General features: G+C 46.0%; 1 protein-coding gene across 1 annotated transcript; it reads left to right on the top strand.

Annotated features, from left to right (window-relative positions):
- On the top strand, nucleotides 1–26884 carry PPEF2 (protein phosphatase with EF-hand domain 2). Its single transcript, XM_084760550.1, has 16 exons — nucleotides 1–80; nucleotides 3157–3284; nucleotides 3600–3657; nucleotides 4776–4951; nucleotides 5978–6092; nucleotides 7165–7211; nucleotides 8837–9003; nucleotides 9711–9747; nucleotides 9831–9980; nucleotides 14902–15294; nucleotides 16893–17078; nucleotides 19820–19962; nucleotides 22211–22317; nucleotides 23858–24021; nucleotides 25085–25172; nucleotides 26055–26884. The coding sequence occupies exons 1-16, from the start codon at nucleotides 26–28 to the stop codon at nucleotides 26306–26308; spliced, it is 2268 nt and encodes a 755-aa protein (XP_084616676.1). The 5' UTR covers nucleotides 1–25; the 3' UTR covers nucleotides 26309–26884.
- Nucleotides 26885–27463: the final 579 nt, after the last annotated feature.

Here is a 27463-nt window from a genome sequence, read left to right as displayed (position 1 = left end):
TCCGCAGGAGCTCTGCACCCCAACCATGGGAAGCAGCTCGTCCACCCAGCACCATTTCGCTTTTCAGAATGCTGAGAAAGGTACGTGCTCTCCTCCGCCAGAGCCAGCGTTGGGACCCCAAAGCCCATGTGCCTCGTAGGGCGGAACTCTCAGGATGAAGCCGAAAGCCATCAATGTGTCCTAAAGCTCTTAGAACTCGGTGGCTCCTTGGCGGTGGCTAGCAGAGAAAGCTCAGCCGACCTCCTGAGTTGATAGAGTTAAAACTGTCGCCAGCAGTTGCTGTTGCCTCAAGGTTTATGCAATCTGCACACAAATCAGTGAGGTGATGTTGGGCAAAGAGGGACGTGAAAAAATCTGGGTAAGGGGAGTCCACCGTATGCCAGGGGCAGCAGGGAGGAAAAACTCATGGGACCGAGTGGTCTAAAGCAGTGGTTCTTGATCTTTCTAATGCTGTTCTTCTTGTGCTGACCCCCAACTGTGAAAAACAATCTCACTGCTTTCATAACTATAGTTTTTGCCACTGTTAGGAATCATAATGTAAACATCTGTGCTTTCTGATGGTCTTGGGTGACCCCTGAGAAAAGGTCTTTTAACCCCCGCCCCCAAAGAGGTGGTGGCCCACAGGTTGAGAACCACTGGTTTAAAGTGACTGTGGAAGAGCTGGGTGGTGGTGGCACACGCCTTTAGTCCCAGGACTGGGGAGGCAGAGGCAAGTGGATCGCTGTGAGTTCAGGGCCAGCCTGGTCTGCAAAGCGAGGCCAGGACAGCCAAGGCTACACAGAGAGACCCTGTCACAAAAAACCAAAACATAATAAATAAATAAATAAATAAATAAATAAATAAATAAATAAATAAATGAAGTATTTATTTCTCAAGTGGAGAATTGAAGGAAGTGGAGCTGTTGAGGTCAGAAAAAGCCAAACCTTGCAGGATTGTGTTTGTTTGTTTGGGGTCTTTTAAACCAGAGGCTCACTGTGGAATGCTGGCGGCCAGCAACGCGGTATGGACCAAACTGGTCTCAAATCTGCCACAACTCTCTTGCCTCTGCCCCCTGGCTCTGGTGCTCTAGGCATGTACCACCACACCCAGCCTTCATTGTAATTATAAACTTTGCTCCGAAGGCATAAAGGGTGAAATAATTCAAAATAAGGAACTTCATAATAATATTTTTATAACTTTGGAACACCCTCCTGGCTTCTGTCAAGAAAGAATTGAAAAGGAGAATAGAAAGAAATCAATTTTTAAAGCTACTAACATCATCGGCGTTAGCTGCTTTTGCGTAGATGTGACCACATACCTGAGAGGACAAATTTAGTATTAGCATTAATATTAGTATTGACAGGGTCTCACTATGTGACCCTGGCTGTCTTGGAACTAGGCTGTCCTCAAACTCACAGAGATCTCCGTGCTTTTGCCTCCCAAGTGCTGGGATTAGAAACATGCGCTACCACACCCCTCAATGTATTTTTTTAAAATGAGAATGTTAAGTGTCTTAGGGTTACTGTTGCTGGGATGAAACACCACGATCAAAGAAACTTGTGGAGGAAAGGGTTCACTCACTCAGATCACACTTCATATCACAGTTTATCATCAAAGGAAGTCAGGACAGGAACTCAAGCCGGGCAAGGACCTGGAGGCGGGAGCTGAAGCCAAGGCCATGGAGGGATGCTGCTCACTGGCTTGCTTCCATGGCTTGCTCGGCCTGCTTTCATTTAGAACACAGGACCACCAGGCCAGGGGTGGTACCACCCACAATAGGCCTAGCCCTTCCCCAGCAATTACTAATTAAGAAAATTAAGCCTGATCTTACAGAGGAATTTTTTTTTTCAACTTGAGGCTCCTTTCTCTGAGGAAGCTAGCTTGTGTCAAGTTGACACAAAGCTGGCCAGGGCAGTAACATATACAAGCTTGGGACGTAAGAAACACTTGTCACCTGTTGTGTGACATAGAGAGAGCACCTGTCCTCCACTGAGTCTAATTCCTTGTCCAGGTGAAGATGCTAAGGTGTAAGACAACGTGCCAAGGCTACATAGTTTGGCAGGACCACTCAAAGGAACCCACTGCCACGGTGTGTAACTCTCTCTCTCTCTCTCTCTCTCTCTCTCTCTCTCTCTCTCTCTCTCTCTCTCTCTCACACACACACACACACACACACACACACACACGCACACACACACGCACATGCACACACACATGCACATGCACACAGGCACTCTTCTTTCCAATTTGCATCTCCTTCCCAGAATCCTCAGACCCAAATTCTACAATGCATATTGTAGACTTTCATTACCCGTGCTTTTGTTTCCAACTATATTGCATAGCCACAATCAACTATGACTTGAAAGTATTGAATGAACAAAAGACAAAAAAACAAAACAACGCCCTCCAAAAAAAAAAAAAAAAAAAACTAGAGGTTTTTTGCAGGGCATGATGGGCTGAGCTCTGTGAGTTTGAGGCCAGTCCAGTCTACAAATCAAGTCCAAGACAGCTAAGGCTACACAGAGACACCCTGTCTCAAAAAACAAAGCAAACAAACAAACCAAAAAGAAGGAAAGCCAGACAGTGGTGAGCAGTTATGTATTTCTGGGAACTGGACCTGGCTCCTCTGCAAAAGCAGCAAGTGCTCTTAACTACTGAGCGTTTCTCAGCCCCACAGTGCTTCATTCCAAGTAATCAATGTTTGTTTAGCAATGGACCAGAACACTAGCACACTGGGGCAGCTACTCAGATATGCCAAAGAGGAACGGGATGGTGTTTCTTTAGGTGAAAAGGTGAATTTTCTTGACCTAATAATGAAAAGAAAAGGCATATATAGTATTCATTACTAGTCCACAGGCAACTGCAAATGTCTCCATTCAGACAGGGCTCAGTGAGATGAAAATATCCATAAATGGAAATCCAATAAACCGCCAGTGGTATAAGTACCATCCGTCATGACAGGAATTTGGAGGTATGGTGGGAAGGCAGTGGAGAAGAAACTTCTGTGACCAGCAGTAAGCTACATGCTTCCTCCTGGCATTCCTGGGTAGTGCTGTCCGCATCATCTTTTCCCCACCTGTACAGTAGGGTGGGGTCTGCATACCGTGTTCCCAGACACCCGCCCCTCATCCCGGGGAGTCCCTTGCTCACAGGCTAGCATCTTCATCCGTGTTACAGCCTTCAAGGCAGCAGCCTTGATCCAGAGATGGTACCGGCGCTACATGGCCCGCCTGGAGATGAGGCGTCGATGTACCTGGAATATCTTCCAGTCTATAGAGTACGCTGGACAGCAGGACCAGGTCAAGGTATGTGGGGACGCCAGCAGGGAAGGGAAGCTACCTGCCAGCCCTGGCAGCGGACCCCGAGCTTGAAGGAACAGCTGACCGCATCGCTCCTGGATTTTCTTTCCCTCGGGTTTGTTTGTTTGTTTGTTTTTGTTTTTTCGAGACAGGGTTTCTTTGTGTAGCCTTGACTGTCCTGGACTCGCTTTGTAGACTGGCCTGGAACTCATAGCAATCCGCCTGCCTCTGCCTTCCGGGTGCTGGGATTAAAGGCATGCGCCACCACGCCGGGCCTTGCCCTCGTTTTTTAAAGCTAGCCTCCGTCTGGTTCTTTCACAGCTCCACGATTTCTTCAGCTACCTCGTGGATCACTTCACTCCCAGCAGCCACCACGAGAGTGAGTATGAGTTGCTATGTGACGGGCTCTCCTGGCTGAATAGCGTAGTGCGGATGTGGGTGGGGCTACCGGAGCGAGTGCTCCTGGGAATCTGGTGAGAGTTCAGGCACTGAGTAGAAAGGCTGGCCAATGGAATGGCAGAGTAACTTTTAGCTGGGTCACCTATAAACATGGACGCAGATGAGAGTTTAAGTGCAAGGAGTTGGTTTACTAAGTGCAGGAAACACTGGAGGTGGGAGGGAAGTGGAGAGGGATGGGGGGAGGGGTGGAGAGAGATGCAGGAAATGGGAGAATAGGTTACTAGCTGCAACCCAGGAAGCCTGGGGAATTATAAACAAGGAACCTCCAGCCACCAGGACCTTAGGGCAACGTGAGCTTGGGAGTCCCTCCCTAGTTGATGGCCTTCTAGAAAGAACCATGAGAGAGTGGCTGGCTCCATAGCTTTCTGGCCTGCCACCCGTAAGTCCCGCGCAGTCCAGGAGGGAAACACTTTGGCCTGGACCTTCAAAGACTAACAGGTGGGGGAGGCTGCAGTGCTGGGAGTGGTCTGAGCTGCTGCGGTGAGCACTGAACAGGGCGGATGGTCTAAAGTCCTTTCCTCCATGGCTTTGCCCCCCCCCCCCCCCCCCCGCTCTTCCTCCTGCCCTCACGGACCTCTGCTGTTTCTGGACTTTTCTCTGAGCAAATCCTTTTGATTTCTAAAACAATATTTATTTTAAATCATGGGTTAAAGTGTGTGTGCACATGTGAGTGCACGTGTCTGAGGAGGCCAGAAGAGGGCGTCAGATCCCCCTGGAGCAGGAGCTAGAGGTCATTGTGAGACACCAGATGTGGGTGTTGGGAATCTAACTCTGCTCCTCTGGAAGAGCAGCAAGCACTCCTAACAACGGAGCAGTTATATCCTCATCACCTAGTCCTGGTGATTTTTTTTTAAATTAAATGTAGACTTATCTAAAGATTGTGCTGACAGAGAAATATAACCTTCTCAGCTCAGTTTCCCTGTCATAGCCTGGGTTGGAGCCAGTGTCTGCCCCAGACTGGCAGGGTCTCACAGCATTAACAGTCCCTCGAGGTCTGTTCCTAAGCTGGCCTGTTTTCGGCCTCTCTGTCTGAACTAGGAGACTTCCTGAACCGCATGTTCACTGAGGAGAGATTCACCCAGGACGTGGAGGCAGAGGAGGGCGGCGACTATGAATCCATAGAGGTGCCGCACAGCTACACGGGGCCACACCTCTCCTTCCCCCTTCTTCCTGACCACGCCACTGCCCTAGTGGAAGCTTTCAGGCTGAGACAAGTAAGCTTACGTGGGAACGTGGGGGCCCTAACCAACTTGGATTCATGAGTAAAGGCAGCCCAAACCAGTCCCGGAAGTGTAGCCAGGCTCCTGTGGTCCGTCAGCCGGCCTCTAAGATGGAAACCTTCCCTGTTTGGGTCATTCATCCTGCAGGCAGCTAGTGAGGAATTCTGGGAGGCTCACACTGGGGGATTCAGCTACCCTCGCTCAGCTGACGTATTAGCGGTGTAGGAAGTAATGAGCTAAGGAGTCCATATGTGGTAGCACGGAAAGTGTTGAGAGCTACGGAAGAGTGGGCAGGAGGGAAGGCAGTTTTACAGTCTTGGAAGGACATGTCTGAGCCAAGGTTCGGGTGCTGAGGGATGCGCCAGAGATATCTGGGAGTAGAGGGTTCTAGATAAAGGAGAAAGTGCAAAGATCCTGAGGCAGGGACTTCATTAACTGTTCAGGGACCTCAGGAAGGCCACCCTGCGTGCTTAGCAAGGAAGGATCTGGGGGACAAGATGCAGCGGCAGAAATACAGAAATGATATCCCCACTTGCTCTTTAAAACAGTCCCTGAGAATCAGAGCCTGGTCACATGGTACTCACCTTTACTCTCAGTATTGGGAGGCAGAGGCAGAGGCAGGCAGATCTCTGTGAGCTCATGGCTAGCTGGGTCTAGATAGTGAGTTCCAGGACAGTCAGGGGTTCATAGCGAGAACCTGTCTGGGGTAATAATAAAATTATAGTATAGTGCTTGCCAAGTTGAGACTGGTGTGCATGGTGAGGGCAGTAGACCATGGTCCAAGCAGCACACTGTCTTAGCCTGAAAAGCCCTCAAAGGCCAGCGCAGAGCTGGTGGGAAGTGGTCCCCAGTCTGAGAGGTGCAGAGCTCACAGCCTTTCCACTCTTGGACAAGACAAAAGCAGACTAGGAGCTTACTGGGTTCCTTTTGGGGTCTGGGTTGGCTGGGCACTCACCAGCAAAAGTGGAGCCATCAGTGCTGTGTCACTGCACCCCCCCCCCCCCACCTTCCTCCTGGTAGCAACTCCACGCTCGCTACGTCTTGAATCTTTTGTATGAGACCAGACGACACCTGGCCCAGCTGCCCAACATCAGCCGGGTCTCAACCTGCTACAGCGAGGAGATCACAGTGTGTGGTAAGTGCTGGTGGGAGCTGCCTTCCCTGCTAGACACAGGTCGGAAAGCCCTGCTTTACAAAGGGGACAGGAGAAGGAGCTGTGCCAAAGGGAGGCAAGACGGTAGGTGGACAAGTCAAAGTGTCTCTTCTCCAGCTGAACGCTCACATATTTATTTGTCCCATGTTTACTTAAAGGAGAAATGGCTCAGAGAGGCAATTCACAGTGACTCCAAGTTCACGTTCCGAGACCAAACCAACCACAAGACAAACAAACAGAGAAACCCCACCCAGCCTTTTGTATGAGCAGACATTATTTTATTTTATTTTTGGTTTTGGTTTTTGAGACAGGGTTTCTCTGTGTAGCCTTGGCTGTCCTAGACTCACTTTGTAGACCAGGATGGCCTCGAACTCACATCGATCCGTCTGCCTCTGCCTCCTGAGTGCTGGGACCACCATGCCCATCCCCAGACATTTTATTTCTTGGTACTTGAAGAAATTTCAACGCTTGTAGAGTTATTATTTCTGTCTATACACATGTCTATCACGCAGAGAACCATCATGGCCAGGCTTCTTCATTTGCTCAGTAGCGTTCCTGTGGGCTTCCGGAAGCCCACTCCCCAGCTGAGGGAGCTGAGGGAGACGCCCACTCCCCAGCTGAGGAGGATGCACACGATGAGGTGTGAACCCATCCAGGGGATACGTCTTGCTCAACCTGTAAGCATTTGAAACTCAAAAATCATCGTTTCAACACGTGAAAAGAAAAATTTTTATTAAAGTCTAGATTTTGTAAATTCTATTGAACAAGGCTCCAGCACTGGTCCACAGGTGATGACAGCTTCTAATTTAAGTGCGCGGAGTTCCCATAATGGCCTGGCATTACTCTGCCCCCTCTTTGCTGCAGTAACAACATGGGTATTTACTGTTTGTTTTCTGCTTATCAGTAACAACTACATTTTCCGTGGGGTGAAGTGAAAGCGATTCTCCCTAAGTTAGCAACTGTTGTTTTCTAACTTTGCCTGATTCTTTCAGGCACAGTGTTTTTCTTGTTAAAGTAAGGGTCAGTATGAGCTAAAATTCTTTTTCTCTATTAGGAGATCTACATGGCCAGTTGGATGACTTAATAGTTATATTTTATAAGGTATGACTATTCAAATTAAGTTACTTTCTTGCTCTGAGGATTAATTTAAAAGTTCAGATATACCCTCTATTACACAAATGTTTAACTATTGCTTGTATTAAAATAAAAGGCATTTTTATCTGTGGTGGATTTTTTGTTTTTGTTTTTGTTTGTTTTTTTGTGGGGTTTTTTTTTTTTTTTTTGTCTTTTTGTTTTGCCTGCATGTATTGCTGTATCACATGCATGCAGTGTCCATGGAGGCCAGGAGAGGGCGCTGGATTCCTTGGAACTAAAGTTACCAAACGGTTGTGAGCCTCCCTGTGGGTGCTGAGAATCAAACCTAAGCTGTCTGCAGGAGAGCAGTCAGTGCTTTTAACCGTTGAGCCATCTTTCCAGCCTCAATTGCTTGTATTTCTATAATATTATTTTAAATGATATGTATGTCGCCTGGCGGTGGTGGCACACGCCTCTAATCCCAGCACTTGGGAGGCAGAGGCAGGTGGACCCCCGTGAGTTTGAGGCCTGCCTGCTCTACAGTGCGAGTCCAGGACAGCCAAGGCTACACAGAGAGACCCTGTCTTGAAAAACCAAAAAAAAAAAAAAAAAAAAAAAAAAAGATATGTATCCCTAAACAACAGTACAGCATACAATAGTCAACTTTGCTTTCTATTTTGCTCTACTTTTGTAAATTTTAGGAAAAATCCAAATGTTAGCTTGATAAGCAGGTGGAACCATTATTCAGCAATTGATTTTCTATTTTCTATTTTTCTATAAAAAAGATTATTGTGAAGGCATCCAAAGTTTGTTTTTATATCCATTTTAGCTATAAGAAAAACATATAACAAAGTACATGCAATATTTTACTACTGCAATGTATAATGTATAATTAGTACAATGTACTATACAATATGTAAGCTGTTTTTCCAAATCATTTTATAAATATATATGAATTCTTTTTTTGTTTGTTTGTTTTGTTTTGTTTTTTGAGACAGGGTTTCTCTATGTTATCTTGGCCATGCTGGACTCGCTTTGTAGACCAGGCTGGCCTCAAACTCACAGCGATCTGCCTGCCTCTGCCTCCCGAGTGCTTGGATTAAAGGCACGCGCCACTATGCCTAGCTTCTTCTTCTTCTTCTTTTTTTTTTTTTTAAGTCTTTTTGAAATAAGGTCTCACGTAGACCAGAATAGCCTCCTTCTAAGTCACTACGTAGCCCAGACTGGCCTCGAACTCCTGATCCTTCTTGCTTCTACCTTCCAAGTACTGGGATTACAGTGTGAGCCACCAGGCTCAGCCTGGCATTGCCTTATCTAATCCCCGAGTCCACGTCAGTTGCCAAGACTATTATCGTTATTGTCATTATGAACCTAGAACTTAAAGATGGCTTCCATGTCCCAGGCTCAGCATCCTGTAGCCCATACCACAGCTGCAAGGCAGTGCCGTGTCAGCGTCAAGCATCAACTCTGACGTGCATCTCCTAATCTCAGCCTCTTTGGAAGGGGCTCTAATTTAGCATGCGCATACTGCCTGCCGCTTTTAACCTAGTGTTTTCCCTCCCTCTCCCTCCCTCCCTCCCCCTTCCGCCGTGTCCTGTCCCTCCCACCCCACTCCCACCCCGGCCACTGCTTCTTCATGGACTCTTCTCTAGAACGGTCTACCATCGCCGGAGAGGGCGTACGTGTTCAACGGTGACTTCGTGGATCGAGGCCAGGACTCCGTGGAGGTCCTGATGGTTCTCTTTGCCTTCATGTTGGTTTACCCCAAAGAGTTCCATCTTAACCGAGGAAACCATGAGGACCACCTAGTGAATCTACGGTACAAGGCCGGACGTGCCGGGGTCTGGGGTGCTTCCTTCCCGATATAAATGCCAGCTCTCTAGAGTTCCTTACTTTAGACGCTCTTTAAACATAGTTTTCTAGGGGTAGGGCTGCAGCTCAGTGATGGAGCACTTGGACAGCACACGCATGACCCAAGCTTCAATTATGAGCTTAAAAGAGGTTTTCTCATTTCTGAAAGAACATACAGTATATAATGTTTTAAAAGTTTTAAAAAATTCCATGTTATTTTACTACTGTAGCAAAAACATTATTTAGATTTTGTTTTTGTTTTTTGTTTTTCAAGACAGGGTTTCCCTGTGTAGCCTTGGCTGTCCTGGACTCGCTTTGTAGACCAGGCTGGCCTCGAACTCACAGAGATCTGCCTGCCTCTGCCTCCCTGAGTACTGAGATTAAAGGTATGCACCACCACACTTGGCTAAGGACATTATATTTTTATGTATTAATTTTTTTAGCTTGTATACAAAGTAGTAAATCTAGATAAACAAAAAGAATAGAAATTTAATGTCTCACAATATCTCTACCTAGAAACAATGGTAAAATTGTAAACATCTTGATGACTATTTCTACACCCTTTCTGCATATCCTAAGGGCACAAACTTAGAATAAACATTTTTATAAAATGTGATCTTGCCATGACTTCTGTCACTAAATTCATCTTCATGTGTCCTTTGCCTCTGTGTCCAGATACGGCTTCACCAAAGAAGTGATGCATAAATACAAGGTGTGCCCCTTTCAAAGTCAAACTTGCGGTCCCTTAGGCTGAGCTCCACGAAACCTGAATATCCTGTTGGTGTCGGCTTTCAGATACATGGGAAGAAAATCCTAAGGACACTTCAAGATGTCTTTTGCTGGCTTCCGCTGGCCACTCTGGTTGATGAGAAAGTCCTTATTCTTCATGGTGGGGTCTCTGACAAGACTGACCTGGAACTTCTGGCTAAACTAGACAGGCACAAGGTAATGAGTCATGAGCTACTACGAATCTCTAGTATTAGAGGTTCTGTCTCGTTTCACTGTCAGTGTGAGATAAATGTCACTGTGCATGCTGGCTGGTGTGAATGTGGAGAAAGGGATGAGGGCTCACAGCTGGCCCCAGGAAGCAAGTGTGCTGCAATCCATTAGTAATGTCTGTCATGGCCACACAAGAGGGGAGTGGCAGCTAGTACTGTGTTGTTGCCATCCTTGATCTAGATCATTCTAATCACTGTCTCTTATCATCATTACCTAAAGAGCCTCCAGTTCCCACATAATTCAATGTCCGAATCATCTTTAATGAAATTCAACCCACGCCTATTCGTATTCGGTACAGAGAACATTCAGGGAGGGTGCTTGTTTACCACAGGCAAAGTGATTATTAAGGAGAGATGGAAATGATCCAGAGACTGTGTCTGCCCTTCAGGTGCCTTCCACAGGTGTGTGTGTGTGTGTGTGTGTGTGTGTGTGTGTGTGTGCGTGTGTGTGTGCTGGCAGAAGGGCAGAGAGTGTGACATGGAGTGGAGTGTAAACCAATGAAGAATAACTCTCTATCATCCATTTGACTTTAGACAAAGAGACCTGGAAAACAAAAGTTTTACATTCTTTTCATAATAGACTTTTGATCTTTTTGTGGTCCCTCATGCATCTACCCTCCAACTGTCCCATGCATTCTCTGCACCACTTTCCCGAAGCTCCAACAACACCAAACTTGTTCTTATCAGCCAAGCTGCCCTGACTCCCAGCGACTCCAATAACTATGGACATACACGACAGTGTGCAGTGTTGGCTCTGTTTCTTAACAATTAAACTTTATTATACAACCCAACTAGCTTACACAAGAGGGAAAAAAGGTTATGTGGTTTTAGAGACAGGACCCACTTTGAGTCTTGGGCTTTTCAGTTATCGGGTGACATGGCAACTTTGTGCTGTGACATTGCCTAGGGACTCGCCTTAGGGTGTCACCTCCAAGCCTTGATCTGTATTGCTAAGAAAATGTGCTGGGGTACTTTGTGGTTGGCTGTCTGCCCAGAAAGAAAGTTGCTATTTCCCTCCTGTGAGAAAGCCCAGGGAGAGAGGTCTAGTGGAGAACCACAGTGTTTGCCACAAAGGTATTCAAGTAAGAAAGTGTTACCTGAGTTGCCAAAGCCTGGCCCAAGAAGTGGGGCCAAACGGGATAAAATCCTGGTTCTGCTGCTAAGAATTTGTGACCTTGGACAAGCTAACTTAATATGACCATGTATTGGGAGCATGAATAAGCTATATTGTTGGCATTGTGAAGATTAAATGCAAACACGTCAAATATGTTACACATGCCTTATAAAATCGAGCTTGCATTTGGCTGAGGTGACAGAAAGGCCCAAACATCTGTGCTTCACGTTTATCTCTTCCTTGTGTAAACGAAGTTTGATAGCAACCCAACAAAGTCTTAGGAACTTGGAATTCTGTCTTGCTGCCACCTCGCGCCCTGATCCAAGATGGCCACCTGAGTCCCAAGCCTCATGACCACATTCTAGTCAATGAAAACGATCAGAAGACCCTCTTTTGTGTTATGGACATCTAGTGGCACCCAATGTTTCTTTCCCTATCTAGCTGACAAGAACTTATTCAAATGGCTACATTCACCTTAAAGTTTGCAGACACAGTCTCTATCCCAGGGTGCCCATTACTAAAGGAGAGAGAGAGATGAGGACAGGAGTAAACGGGCTAGCAACGCTGACTTCCTTTGTAATGTTGGCTCCCCGAATTTCCGTGCCCGCTCTTCCTCCAACACACAGAACCAGGCTCCCAGCACTGGATTACACGTTGCCTCAGAGTCTAAGGGTTCTGTACTCAGGTTTAGCTTATCAGCGTCGGGTGTGGCTTCTTGTGATTCGGTGACCAGGAGACAAGTAATACACCCCTGCCAGTCCAAACTCAATGTTCGAAGAGGAAAAAGATAAAAATTTTGGCAGATGCTTCTGAGAGAGCTCTGTAGCATTTCCTGGCTCACTTTCTGCTTCTGGGCGTCTCAGCCTTTCACGTTTGTTCGGTTGGTTTGTTGGTAGGGGTTTTGTTGTTGTTTGGGTTTTTTGTTTGCTTGTTTTTTCTAAGACAGGGTTTCTCTGTGTAGCCCAGGCTGTCCTGGAACTCTCTCTGTGTAGACCAGGCTAGCCTCTAACTTAGAGATCCATCTGACTCTCCCTCCCAAGTGCTGGGATTAAAGATATACACCACCACTGCTGGGCCACATTGGTTTTGAGTTTGTTTTGTTTGTTTGGTTGGTTGCTTTTTCTTTTTTTAATTTAAGGCTGCTCTAGAACTTTCTGTGTAGTCAAGGCTGGCCTCCAATTTGTAGTTCCTTTCCATTGTGCCCCCCAAGTGCTAGGATGACAAGTGTGCGCCACCACGCCCAGCTTCGGCCTGGTTGAAGTTGGAAGTTTCCTTACAGCATCTGCGCACATACTTAGGCGTGGTTGATGTTTAAAGACCTTTATAGGGATACGGGTGCCTGTGCAGGCCAAAAGACGACAGGTGTTGGAGCCCCTGGAGTTGGAGTTGCAGGTGGTTGTGAGCTGCCATGTGGAGGCTTCCAAGTGCTGCTAAGCTGTCTACTCAGCCTCCACTCTTTATTGTTGAAATAAAAAATGTTTTTGTTGTCTTTTTCTAAAATCTGTTTTGGAACGTTTTGCCTACATGTATGTATGTGTAGTGTGTGTGTGTGTGTGTGTGTGTGTGTGTGTGTGTGTGTGTGTAGGCAGAAGCCTAATGAGGACGTTGGACTGGAACTGGAGTTTCACATGGCTGTGAGCCGACATGTGAGTGCTGGGAACTGAACCTGGGTCCACTGCAAGAACTGCAAAGGCTCTTACCTGCTGATCCATCTCTCCAGCCCCCGGGCTTGATTTTAGTCTGCCCTCTCACCCATCTCCTCCGTTCTCCATCTTCCTACCCCACCCCCACTTATATTTGTGAGAGCGGAGAGCCCTGAAACCTTAAAGCCGGTCAGTGGTGTTCCCCAGCCTGCGTGCTGCCTGGCACCTGACTGTTTTAAGCTTGATATTTCCACCAACTTTGAGCTCAAACCTTCTGTTCGGCTGCGTTTCCATCTGGAAGCAGAGACAGCAAGCTACAGGACAGCCAATTCTCTCACAGGGAGAACTGTCTGTAATTGTGAAAACATAAGTGGGAGGAACTTTGGAAAGGGTGGAAGGAACGGTTTATTTTCATAGCTTCGGCACATGCTAACTTCCTGTCGTTTGGTTGGCAAAGCTCTGGGGCTGTCCTGGCACCGCAGTTTGTATAACCTGGGGGACCCTTGTGGGGTGGCTTACAGATATCGTGCAGAAAAGCACCTCACGGGAGGGGCTCAATAAGAAGTCTCCAGAAAAATCAGAATTAGAGACACTTCTAGGAGCAGGTGATAGAATCCTTAAAGTTTCCTGGGGGGTGACAAGGGTGTCACTGGTGACTGGCTTTTGCTGTGAGTCTGCAGTGAGTAGGGACTGGCTAGGAACCAGCTCGTCTCAGCTTTTCTCTTTCCCAACTGCTAGGAAATGATCTGGTATCACCTGTCCCATGTGAGTACAAGTTTCATTGTCCCTACACAGTGTGGACTCTTTCTAAGTCACATTTGTCCTTTCCAGAACCATCTTTCTTGTCCTAAGCCAGTCCACCCTGAGGTGGCTCTTTTGTACCTTGGTTCCTGGATCTATTTGGGGTATGGGGTGTGTGTGTGTGTATGAGCAGAATTCGGTGAGTGAGTGCATGCCACCACAGAGGTTTTTTTGTTTTGTTTTGTTTTGGTTTTGGTTTTTCGACACAGGGTTTCTCTGTTTAGCCATGACTGTCCTGGACTCACTTTGTAGACCAGGCTGGCCTCGAACTCACATGGATCCGCCTGCCTCTGCCTCCCAAGAACTGAGATTAAAGGCGAGCGCCACCACGCCTGGCACCCACAGAGTTCTTAGTAGTTTGTGGCCTCCTGGGCCTTCTAGGTAGCCTTGGCCCCAGGCCTGATTGCTATCTTTGTGTTCACTGCCGCGCAGTTCCGCGCCAGACTCCTGTTTTTCCTAAGAAGCACATTCTTTCAACTTATTTTTCAACTCGGTACCCGGCACCATGATGATTTAGCTGGCCACGGCCCAAGATGAAAAGGACTCTCGCTTCCTCCTCCTTTCCTCCCACCCCCGGCCCCCCCCCCCCCCCCCCCCCCGTCTCTCTGCCGCAGGTAGGGTCTCAGCTATCAAAGCATTTCCCGTTACCTGTCCTCACCAGTTTACCCAGCCATGCAATCCAGTGCTTCCAGCAGATGGCGCCAAACCACGCATAGAGTAGGGTTTTGTTTTGTTTTGTTTTGTTTTGTTTTGTTTTGTTTTGTTTTTTTCCCCTGCGGGCCCTTTGTCAGAGCCGTGATCTGCCCGTTCATGTCTTATCCGCCCCCCTGGTCCGGACTCTGCACTGCTACTGCTCCATTTGTGAATATTATTAAGCAAAAGAAGGATTCCTTTAAAAAAAAACGGCATGATAACGCAGCGGCCATCCATCAGAAAACCTAGACTACACGACTGACGCCAGGACAGTGTTACACAGAGCGGTGACTCAGATAGCACATGATTTTCCGCTGGAGATACAAAAATGTCATTCTGTGCCTTGCATATATATATATATGACACAAAATGCGACAAATTGGTGGCTATGTGGAATTGCTTGGCAAAGTTCTAACTGTTGCTGTCAGAAGCTGTGCTTGCCTTAGGCCCAGGAAAACTGCGCAGAGCAGCACTGTGGGTGTGGAATCCAAGGTTTTAGGACTGACCTGGATGCCAGATGGGCAGTCTGAAAGGACTTACCTGCCATTTCATTCCTGCAACTGTGTGTGCACGTGTTTACTTGTTTGTTTGTTTATTTATTTATTTGACACACTTAGATTGTTTCTACCATGAGGTGTAAAACGAGAAAGGAGAGTGAGAGTCGGGAGGAGCAGAAGAGAAAAGTCAACCAGACAAGCTCTGGACCGACCCCTACTCCATGGTTTCTTCCTCAAAGCCGCTCTCTCCCCTCCTCGCCTTCGCATCCGGGCTCTGACTTTAAGGCCCACAAAGCCTGCCGGTCCTGCAGCATCCCCTGTGGCTCCGTGGGCCCCAAAGAGCTATCGCAGCAGGTGCGGCGCTCCGTGGACCTGGAACTGGAGCGGTGCCGGCAGCAAGCAGGCTTCCCAGGGAGCAGAGGAAACGGGGAGCCCTTGCCCTTGGCCCCACATGCCGACTGTGACACGGATGCAGGAGGGGAGCCCGAGCCCACTCCTGAGGAGTGGAAGCAGGTGAGAACGTGCCTATCATAGGAGGGACAAACAAATCAAAACTCTAGTAGAGGCCGGGCGCAGTTAATGGATGTGCTGAGGTTTATGTCAACCTAACACAAGCTATAGTTGTCGGAGAAGAGGGAACCACAGCTGAGGAAATGCCTCAGTAAGACGCGCTTGGCGGTCTTGGGCAGTTATAGAATTATGAAAACTTGATGCGGTAGCCATCTGTCATCTATTTAAAAAGAATTTACACTGTTGTGAGAGCTGAAACAGGCAGAAGTAGCCACTGACTGGACAAAGGAGGGTAAGAAATAGGAGTCACATTGTCCCAGAGTTATTGATCCGGCCTTCAAGACCAATTTATACTTGAAATTTAAAATGGAGGTCTCTCTTTTTGCAACACGTGGCCCGATAATACAGATACCTATAAACCAAATGCATTTTGCCTTAAAAACGTACATTCAGAAAGTATTATATACCATCACTCCAACTCTGTAGTTAGGGCATCTGCATGTGTAAGACTGGCAATGGTGTTTTTCAGAGGATGAACATGAGTATGAACCTCAGCGGCTGAAGGCTTCTCAGATCTGCAGCTTTGTGTTAAATCCTGAAATTACTTTTAAACACAAAATGTTGTTTTAGCTTTTCCAGGATCACAGCCGGGGGCTGTGAAACCACCTCGCACCCCACGTGTGTGTGTGTGTGTGTGTGTGTGTGTGTGTGTGTGTGTGTGTGTACTGTGTTGCTATCTCCAGGGTTTCTACCTTCTTCACTTTGGAGCCAGGATGCTGGGGGCAGGGGGAGGGAGGGCTAGGATGCAGGTTGTGGGGGGGGGGGGGCACCTAGGATGCAGGCTCTGGCTGAGGGTATTGGCTCTAAGCACAGCTGTTACTGAGGAATACCACCTCATTTCCAATGTTGACTTTTCACATAAAATTTATATCCAAAAAAATGAGTATGTGCTTGCCAGCCAATAGGCATGTACACCCATTTATGAAATAAAACACTCCATGCTGCATGCCTTTCCCAGAGTCATTATCAGCCAGCCTGGGTTACACAAGACCCTGTCTCAAAACAAACAAGAAATCTGCAACACTTGCTGAGGTCGGAGGGTCACTGTGAGTTCAAGGACAGGCTGCTTAGCAAGACCCTGCCTCAAAACGAACAAACAAACTTTCAACTAATCAAAACAAACAACAACAAAAAATGTGACGATTCTTTTTAAACGCAGCCCTAAGCATCCAAAATATAAACATAGGGCCTGGAGAGATGACTTAACGGCTAGGAGCACTGGTCACTCTTCCACAGGGCCCTGGGTTCGAGTCCCAGCACCCATATGCTTCTCACAACCACCTGTAATTCCAGTCTTAGGGGTGAACCACCCTTTCTGGGTGTGCACAGACCCACATTCAAGCAAAACAACCGAACATGTTTTAAAATATATAAAGAGAAATAAACTTCAAAATAGAAACGTGTCAAATATCGATTACATAGAAACTCATTCACTTCGTCTTATTTTTTCCCTCCTCTGATTACTCTTCCCCACGCCTTCCTCCACTCTCCTGCTCACCCTGTGAATGCCTGCGTGGCTGTGAACCATCTGGTCTTCCTAGGTGGTAGATATTCTGTGGAGTGACCCCATGGCTCAGGAAGGCTGCAAGGCCAACGCCATCCGAGGAGGGGGTTGTTACTTTGGGCCAGATGTGACAGAACAGTTACTGCAGAGATACAAGCTACAATTCCTGATCCGTTCACACGAATGCAAACCTGAGGGCTACGAGTTCTGCCACAACCGCAAGGTGGGTTGAGCCTCTGAATCTGGGTCACAAGAGTTCTTGCGAAAAGCTCCTTCCAGGAGCGGACAACCAAATGTGCCTGGGATTTGGTTAGCCACGTACTCAACGCAGCTAGGGACTTTGTGTGTGCATGGTTGATGTGTACCATGTGGAAATAGGAAGCCAATATTGGGTATCTTTAGTTATTCTCCACTTATTTGTTCAGGCAGATCTCTCCCTGGGTCTGGATCTTTTGTCTTTGACTTCGCCCCATCCTCCACCCCCCCTCCAAGACAGGGTTTCTCTGTGTAGCCTTGGCTGTCCTGGACTCGCTTTGTAGACCAGGCTGGCCTCGAACTCACAGAGATCTGCCTGCCTCTGCCTCCCGAGTGCTGGGATTAAAGGCGTGTGCCACCACTCTAGGCTTGTCTTTGGCTTTTTTAGTTTTATTTATTTAAATTTATACAGTATTCTACCTGCATGAGTTGCCTGCACGCCAGAAGAGGGCACCAGATCTCATTATAGATGGTTGTGAGCCACCATGTGGTTGCTAGGAATTGAACTCAGGACCTCTGTAAGAGCAGCCAGTGTTCTTAACCACAGAGCCATCTCTCCAGCCCCCTTGTCTTTGGCTTTTATGACTCTTGTGTTTTACTTTTTGAGACAAGGTCTCTCTGGCTAGCCTAAAAATCACTATGTAAAACAGTGGCTGGCTTCAAACTGACCGAGATTTGCATGCCTCTGCTTTCTGATTAGAAATGTCACTGAACGCAGCCTTTTTCGACCTTTTAAAACAAAAATTGCTGCTATTGTTTCCCAAAAGCCTTAGAGCAAGGGACAGATAAGACACTTTTCCATTGATGCATGTAGGAGACCAATGTTTCCCCAGCCACACTTGTACCTCTCTAAGTCACATGGTTTGTTGTCACTTGCCTCAAACATATCTACAAGGCACTGGACTTTGCACTGTCCTGGCAGATATTTCTGGGTTACGTGTATTTGGATACCTCCAAATGACAAAGGGTAGGGTTCTCTGTTCCCAGAATCCTCTTTCTTTGGGAAAACAATGGATTTGCAGACAATTAATAGAAGAAATGTTTGACTGAATTTGTGTTTCCTCGTTGCAAGGCTCTAAGAACCTTTTCTGTCTTGTGCTCACTGTAAATCTTAAGGAAGAGATGGTGTGTTCTGTTGTGGAATGATTAATATTTAATATTGATTCATGATTATTAATACAATGATTATTTCTTAACCACTATTATAGAAATACACGACGCAGAACCCTGTTAGATTTTTAATAAGCCTTAAACATTAGGGCTGGGCAGATATTAATCCTCTAAGCTTTCTTGTCTGCTCCCCAGGTGAAATCTCAAATACTTGCACATGTTTCCGTTTGGGCTGCTGCTCTCCAGCATGCCAATCCTCAGAGCAAGTTCCTCCCAGCCACTCATGTAGCCCATGTCAACCTGCTCCTTTATCCTCTTCCTCTCTCTCTCTCCCCCGGCCCTTCTCCCACCCTGCAAAGCCCTCAAACCTAGGCTCCACCTACCTCTTCCCTGCCCAGCCCAGGTGTAGGCAACTTTATCTCCCAATCAGGGACAATTTGGGAGGTAAAGTTTACACCATGTTTTGGAGCATTTGCTTGTAAGGATCATGGGGAGTTACAAGCAGTTAACATTTGGATACATAGTAGCTCCAGGTCACCACAAAAGTGCTCAGCATCTCCCAGTGTATCAACAGTATCCCAAATGTATCCCAGCCTCACAGAGCATCTCTGAGGTACATAAGATGGAGAAACCCCAACCCTGGAAGCTGGAGACAGTTCAGCACTTAAGAATGCTTACTGCTCTTGCAGAGGACCTGTGTTCGGTTACGAGCATCCACTTAGGACTCAAAACCATCTGATATTCCAGTGCTGAGGAATCTGACACTGACTTCCTTGTGTGCATGTGTGTGTGCAGGTGCACATGTGTGCACCCTGCCTCCTCCCACATAAACTCATAAAGGACCACACATACTCAAAGAAGAAGAAGAAAAGAGGAGGAGGAGGAAGAAGAGGAAGAAGAGGAAGAAGAAGAAGAAAAAGAAGAAGAAGAAGAAGAAGAAGAAGAAGAAGAAGAAGAAGAAGAAGAAGAAGAAGACAAGCCTGGTGGTGGTGCATACCTGTATTCTCAGCACTTGGAGAGGCAGAGATGATGGGATCTCTATGCGTTTGAGGCCAGCCTGGTTTATAAAATGAGTCCAGGACAGCCAAGGCTAAACAGAGAAAAACAAAAACAAAAACAAAAAACCAAATCTCCTCACACAAAAACAAAACAAGAAACAAACAAAAACAAGGAAACAAAAAAGCTTGCATTGATTCAGCTCACCAGCTTTAGAACTAATTTGCCTGCCACAAATAATGACTGTCCCAGTTCATAAGACCCAGCCTGCTTCTAAGCTGAACCAAAGGAGGTGTAGTACCCCTTTGTTTATAACAACTCCTGCTAATCTTACCTCGGATAAAGATGTGAAATCATGTTACTGATCTCCAATCAATTTGCGTGTCTACAGCTTAAGCCATCATTCCCTAAGAGAGAGGGCTGTACGAGGAGGAAGAGGGGGAGGGGAGGAAGGGAGCAATGAAGGGAGGAGAAAGAGGAAGGAAGGGAGGAAGATGCATAGATGAATGTGAGAAGCCGCCTGGATGTGGGGTTGGCCCGTGGGGCTGAGGACGGAGGCTCTTCAGTATGCATTAACTCTGTGTCTCTTCCGTTTTGACTCAGGTGTTAACCATTTTTTCTGCCTCCAATTATTATGAAGTTGGCAGCAACAGAGGAGCTTACGTCAAATTGGGACCGTCCCTGACCCCACACATCGTGCAGTACCAAGCCAACAAGGCGACTCACAGGCTAACCATGAGGCAAAGGCAAGGCTTTTCTTCCTTCCTTCCTTCCTTCCTCCCTTCCTCTCTTTCTTTTTTGGTTTGTTTGTTGTTTTTGTCTTTTTGAGACAGGGTTTCTCTGTGTAGCCTTGGGTCCTGGGATTTTTTTTACATAGATCACGCTGGCCTTGAACTCACAGAGAACTTCCTGCCTCTGCTGGGACTAAAGGCATGTACCACCATTGCCTAGCAAAGGCAAGACTTTTCCTTCCTTTTTTCTTTTCTTTCTTTCTTTTTTTTTTTTTCCTTTTTTCTCATGTAGTCCAGGATGGCCTCAACCTCACATATAGGTAAGGATGACCTCTGACCTCCCTTCTCCTGCTCCCTTTGCCTCTGCCTCTCAAGAGCTGAAAACACAGGCAGGCACTACGATACCTGCCTAATCCTGTTTGCAGTTGTTATAACGAAATACCTGATGCAAGGTATTGCTAAAGAAAATGAGCTTACTTAGCATATAATTTTGGATGCTAGACATGTAAGATTGGGCAGCCCCTAGGTCTGTCCCTAGCTGCAGATGGCATCTCATCAGGGATGAGGAGTCTGGGAAAGGTCACACCTTGAGGTAGAAAGCAGACAAAGGGGCAGCATTAGGTTCTACCTATTTTAATAGTTCACAGAACTATCTCTTGTGCGGTGGCCAGGGGTGTTGGGGGATGGTCATGACCTAAGGACCTTCTTCTTGACCTCATCCTCCAAAACTTCCATCACTGCACTGAGCGCCAAGTTCCCAACATACATGTATGCAGAGGAGCTGGCAAGATGGCTTGACATGCTAGGACACTTGCAACCAAGCCAGACAGCTTGAGTTCCATCCCTGGGGTCCACGTCTCTCTCTCTCTCTCTCTCTCTCTCTCTCTCTCTCTCTCTCTCTCTCTCTCTCACACACACACACACACACACACACACACACACACACCAAATTCTAGACAAAGCTCATGTGCTTGTACACCCATGTACTTTGGACCAAGTTTTAGATAGCTCACACAATTTTTAAAGGGTTAATGGAGCCCTTGTCTGGGTTATTAGTTAAATAACTAAAAATGCAACAAACTTTTTCCTTCTTTAAAACAAAACTTTTTCGTTTTGTTTTGTTTTGTTTTGTTTTCACAAGTGTCTCACGTAATCCAGGCTAGCCTTGAACTCTCGACTGTAGCCAAGACTAACCTTGAACTCCTGAACCTCTGCCTGAAGGATGCTGGGACTATAAGGCATGGGACACTACACCTGGCCTGCAATGAATATCTTTTTTATCAAACGTGACAAAATGCTTTAAAAAATAAAGTCACTTGGAAAGACAGGTTAGCTGCTCATCATCATCATCATTGTCATCGTCGTCGTCATCATCATCATCATCGTCATCGTTATCATCATCATTTTGTTTTTGTTTTCGAGACAGGATTTCTCTGTGTAGCCTTGGCTGTCTTGGACTCACTTTGTAGACCAGGCTGGCCTTGAACTCACAGAGATCCGCCTGCCTCTGTCTCCCTGAGTGCTGGGACTGCAGGTGTTCACCACTGCTCTCGGCTAGCTGTTCATTATTTATAGAATGGCTGGCCTTCAATAAAATATTACGAATTTAGATTTTTTTAAATCTCATTTTTATCTCTTGTCCCTTCAATTGTAAGTGTTTATTGCACATCTATTTTAGGTCAAGTGTTGTGGCCAGAATGACTTGATTGACCCACCCCTAAAACATGAGAAAATTGGGCTAGGACTGTAGTTTATAACTGTCACACTCATAAATCTCATTTTCCGCTTAACATACTTATACAATATGAGGAAAACATGATGACTTAGTATGCTTCAAATGGCGCATAGTGGATGCCAGACTTTCTGCTAAATGCTCACTATGAATTTATTTATTTAATCTCCACTTTCACCTTTTGGGGCCAGTGGCCTTTTTTATATACATGTTTTTGATGGAACAGGGGAGGCACAGTCTGCTTAGAGCACATGACCACCACAGAGGTGATCTTTCTCCAGACTAGAGCCTCCCGCCGCCCTGGAGTAGGAAGGAACAGTGTCCCCCAGACTAGTCCTGTTCACACACAGCTGGGGAAAGTGAGGGACAGAGGGGGGAAACGTGATGGAACACCTCTCTCCAAAGTTGAGCTCTTGGGACCTTGAGCTACTGAGGGGGTGGGGCGGTTGGGGGGCTGGAGGGGGGCGCGCCGTGCTAGAAGCCCAGGACTCAGATTGAGCTTTTCACAAACTCCCTTTTCTCCTGTTCCAGGATCAGCAGGGTGGAGGAGTCAGCCCTGAGAGCCCTGAGGCAAAAATTATTTGCCCACTCTTCGGACCTGCTGGCTGAGTTTAGGAAGCATGACGTTAGTGAGACCGGTAAGGACAGAGTAAACACACCTAGGCAGTCTCTGCAAGCCAGCAGGGTGAAAACGACTTCCGGTCTTCAGTTTAACGTTGATTTTGTAAATTTTTTAAAAATGCTAAGCTTATAGCAGAGCAGGAACTTGGCCAGATGCCGATGGTGAGAGCAATGAATCATGGGAAGAGTCAGGCCCAGAACCAAGCAGGAAGTGAGGAGAGGTGGACCGCCGTGACCGCTTGTTTCTGAGCTTAACAGTCCCATGTTCTGTTGTCAAAGCTAAACATTTTGTTTTTACTCAGTTTGATGGAATGGCTAACCAAACTTTGAATAATTGCAGCTCGATCAGAAATGGAGAAAACACTTATATGCATATATTATAGGCTCTTAAGGGTTACAGTGAATAATATATTCCAAGGAAAGTAAAACATAGATTCTTTCTTCAATACTGAGAATTGTGGCCGGGCATGGTGGCGCATGCCTTTAATCCCAGCACTCGGGAGGCAGAGGGAGGAGGATCGCTGTGAGTTCGAGGCCAGCCTGGTCTACAAAGTGAGTCCAGGACAGCCAAGGCTACACAGAGAAACCCTGTCTCAAAAAAAAACAAAAACAAAAAAACTGGGAATTGAACCCAAAACCTTGTAAATGCCAGGCAAGTGCTCTGTACTGAGCTACACTAACACCTACCTTTTAAAACAACCACACATACATACATACACATACATAATACACACTCATATATACACATGCATGCATGTACACACATATACATATATACACATTTATACACACACATATACATATATGTGTACATATATACATATACACACATACATAAGCACATATATACACGCTCATACATATACACATATACATATATGTGAATTCATGTACACATACATACACCCATTTTGAAAACATGTACATACATATACATATATATGAATTCATATACACATACATACCCATGCATACACACATATACATATATACATATCTGTACACACATTCATACACTCACAAATACACATACACATATACACTCATACATGCGTACATATATATACATACCCACATGTCAGCTCACACATACACATATATGTACACACTCATACATACATATACACACATACAACCATACACATACATATATATACTCATACATACACATAGACATAGATACACATACACACATACATACAATGTTTTATTAAATTTTTTACAGGAATCTTCATGTCCCCAAACTTAATAAATAAAAAAACAATAATTTTATTATTTAATGATTAAGTTTTAATTTAGGCAAACACAGAGTTTCACATTACATTTGACACACTCTTCTGCTTTGCGGTCTATCTGAAATTCCATTTTAATTGGCCATCTTGTGTATTACCTGGCAAGCATGGTTTCCAGTCAACTCTGCCACGACCAACAAAAGTTGTGGCAATGCCCATTTTTCCTGTTACCCACCAACAATTCAAGGATCAAGGCTCAAACTATGTGCACTGCGTGGACACCCTGCTGCAGGTGGAGGGTCAACAGGCCAGGTCTTTTCTGCAGGTGTCATCGCCCTGAGTGACTGGGCAGTGGCCGTGGAGTCTGTGCTGCACCTGGGACTGCCGTGGCGGATGCTGCGGCCACAACTGGTGAACACCTCAGCAGACAGTGCGTTGGAATACCGGTCCTGGTTGGAGAGTCTGGCCAAAGAACAGCTGAGCCGGGAGGTGAGGGTGTGATGACAGTGCTTGAGGGCACACTGCAGCCTCCGAACCCCACCAGGGAGCCCCTCAATCCTGACATAGCTATTTAGGGCCCCAAAGGCAGGGTGGGGAAAACAGGAGCAACTATTTGTGTCATTCCTGTGTGCTGGCCTGTGTATTAAGGGGTTTAGGAAGCTGCCTCAGTTAATTGCCAAACACCATAGAGGAAGATGTCATCCTCCTGGTAGACCTGAGAATGTACTAGCTTGGGGTTATAGAATTTCTCAGCCATGACTCAGGCCTGAGCTAAGGGTGTAGTTTGTGGGAAAGCATGTACTTAGCATGCCAACGCCCTGGATCAACCCCCAGTACCAACACAAAGCTGCCACAAACTCAAGTCTACTGACCTTAAATCCCATTGGGTTCTCCCAGAACCCTGACACTTCCTCCATTTTAAAACATGAATCAATAGGTAGTTGCTGACAATTCCAGTTAAGTGAGACTTTTTATGTGCTTTTGAAAACCATTTTTATTGTAACATAATTCACACATTATGCAATCGACCCACTTGAAAGGGCACAGTGTGGTGATGTTTAGGCTGCATTCACCCCTTGGTATCTGCATGAGGACAGTACTCAGAGCCTGTGGATGCTCAGATCTCTTATGTAAAACATCATGGTTCTGCATATCCTGCAGGAGACTTTAGTCTCTAGGTTTCTTATAATACCTAATGGAATGCAAATGCTATGTAAAAGTCTGCAATAGTGAGGAGGAAGTCTGTATGTGTTCAGGACTGACACAGTTTTCATCCACATTAAACCCACGGAGGCTGGACCTGGGCGTGGGAGGGGATGACTACATTTGCAAATCTGTACAACATCCACCAGTCTATTTCTGAAAAAAAATTTTATTTTATTTTTTACCATGGGTGACATTCCTACCTACTTCACTCTAGTGAGGCGGAAGAGTAATAAAATAACTTCATTCTTGAAAACTTGTCAGAGTTCATTGTGAGTTAATTAATACATTAGGGCAAAAGAAAAAAGATTTTGTTTTGTTTTGTTTTTCTTTTTCCTTTTTCTTACAGAACATTCAGTCGAGTCTGTTGGAAAAACTCTATCGAAACCGATCCAACTTGGAGACCATTTTTAGGATCATAGACAGTGATCATTCAGGTAAAATCACGCATTGCCCTGTCACCATGTCACCTTCCGGGCACAGGAATGATTTTGCCTCAGACCCTTTAATTTCCTTCACAAGTCCTCTCAAGTTGCATGCCAATGTTATCCCCAGCAGTGTTGGAAATTTAACTCTTTTTTTTTTTTTTTTTAAGACAGAGTCTTTCTGTGTGTCCTTGGCTGTCCTGGACTCAAACTCACGTCAATCCACCTGCCTCTGCCTCTCGAGTGCTGGGATTAAAGATGTGCACCACCACATCCAGTGTAGTACTCCACTCTTTTTTTTCTTTTTGTTTTGTTTTGTTTTGTTTTGTTTTGTTGGTTTTTTTTTTCTTTTGGTTTTTCGAGACAGGGTTTCTCTATGTATCCTAGGCTGTCCTGGACTCACTTTTGTAGACCAGGCTGGCCTCGAACTCACAGTGATCCGCCTGCCTCTGCTTTCTTTGTAAAGATTTATTGACTTATTATTATGTATACAGTGTTCTAGCTGCATGTACAACTGCAGGCCAGAAGAGGGCATCAGATCACATTTCAGATGGTTGTGGGCCACCATGTGGTTGCTGGGATCTGAACTCAGGACCTTTGTGAGAGCAGATGGCGCTCTTAACCACTGAGCCATCTCTCCAGCCCTAGCACCCCTCTCTTACAACTGTAAAAATGCCTCAGACATTTCCAAAATGCCTCTCCCGCCCAGGGAGCACAGTTGCTCCCAGCTGAAGAGCGCTGGACAGTCATGCTTTTCTGCGGTCCCTTGGGAGCTTTATATGTCACCCTGAGCCTTGGGTTCTGTATCTGCTTACTAATTGGGAAACAGGTGCAAGTCAGATGATGCTAGCACTGAAAACTACGTGTGCTCACTGCCTTCTCCCCTCTGATAAGGATTCATCTCCCTGGACGAGTTCAGACAGACGTGGAAGCTCTTCAGCTCTCACATGAACATCGACATCACAGATGACGGCATCTGTGACCTTGCCAGAAGCATCGACTTCAACAAGGACGGCCACATCGACATCAATGAGTTCCTGGAGGCCTTCCGCCTCGTGGAGCAGTCCTGCTCTGATGGCCACGCCTCTGCTTGCCTACAGTCCACTGACACTGCCGAGAGTGGCTGGGGCAGTGCAGGCCCACCCTGAGGCCAGCCTGGTCCTTATCAGCCACTGTGCCTATAGGTGATGCCAAGCTTATGACTCCACACAGACCTGGGGGACTTTATGCTAAGGATTTGCCACCACTAGGCACTGGAATCAAGAATCACCTGTGAATTTGCTGGTGGGTGGGCTGGGCATGATGTGCGTGCCTCTGTGTGTGTGTGTGTGTGTGTGTGTGTGTCTGTGTGTGTGTGTGTGTGTTTGTGAATAGATAGTGGTCCCAACCTCATTTCTGAATCTTTACAAAATAGAACTAGGCTGTAGATACGTTTAAATTCTCAAATCTACACTAGTTATCACTGATAACTCAACACCCTCATAATTTTTATTTCATATGTTTTATTTATTGTTTTAAAATATCATTGGTAAAAAGAAAGCTTTTTAGTTGTATATAAACTTTTGACCCAAATGCACATCTTTTTCATTAGGTACTTTTTCTCCTTGTAGGCTTACAGCTACTCTGATGTTCTCGTTTTTTAAGTAAATTTGCATTTAATTGTATGTACTTTTCCATGTAATCTTCACAGCTATCATTAAATGGCTGCATAATTTTCTTTCAAATTAATGTGCTATAATCATTTGGTTCCCAGTTAGTAAACAGATATATCGCTTAGTTCTTTGTAAATAACACCATGGCTGCTCTGTTTTGTACTAATATTTTTGAATGATATGTTTTCTTAGGACACAAATCTTAGGATGGGGGCTGCTTTGGCAAAGGATATTGTATTAGCTTGAGGTTTGGAGAGGAAACAAGATCAATAGGCTATAGATATGATTTACTCTAAAGAATTGGCAAGGAGCTTCGGTAAAGGCTCAGTTGGTAAAGTACAAGTCTTGCAAGCCTGACAACCTGAGTTTGAATTTCCAGCACTCATGAGAAGTTGGACATAGTGCTAAAAAGTGAAGAACAGGCTGGCCAGCCTAGCCAATCATGGATTTCTGGCCTGTGAGAGACGTTGTCTCAAAAACTATGAAGAGGCAGAGATGGAGGCATTACACAGCAACTTCTGGCATACACACACACACAAACTGTTAGAGGTTGGTCTCATGTATTTTGATGCTAATTACTGCTTGCTGTCTCTGTGACCCATCTTGCCTAAGAGCCTAACCTATTTGACCAATAAAAGGCCATCACACCTG

The sequence above is a fragment of the Acomys minous genome (genome assembly GCF_964271855.1).
Source record: "Acomys minous genome assembly, chromosome: 15".
NCBI lineage: Eukaryota > Metazoa > Chordata > Mammalia > Rodentia > Muridae > Acomys > Acomys minous.
Note: the sequence above shows the minus strand (reverse complement) of the source record. Positions and strands in the feature narration are given on the sequence as shown.

What these genes read in the sequence shown, in the direction of transcription:
- PPEF2 (XM_084760550.1), top strand. Translation starts at nt 26, where the DNA reads ATGGGAAGCAGCTCGTCCACCCAGCACCATTTCGCTTTTCAGAATGCT. An exon ending in GACAGCAGGACCAGGTCAAG is followed by an intron (nt 3,285 to 3,599) that starts GTATGTGGGGAC and finishes GTTCTTTCACAG; the next exon opens with CTCCACGATTTCTTCAGCTA. An exon ending in CATAGACAGTGATCATTCAG is followed by an intron (nt 25,173 to 26,054) that starts GTAAAATCACGC and finishes CCCTCTGATAAG; the next exon opens with GATTCATCTCCCTGGACGAG.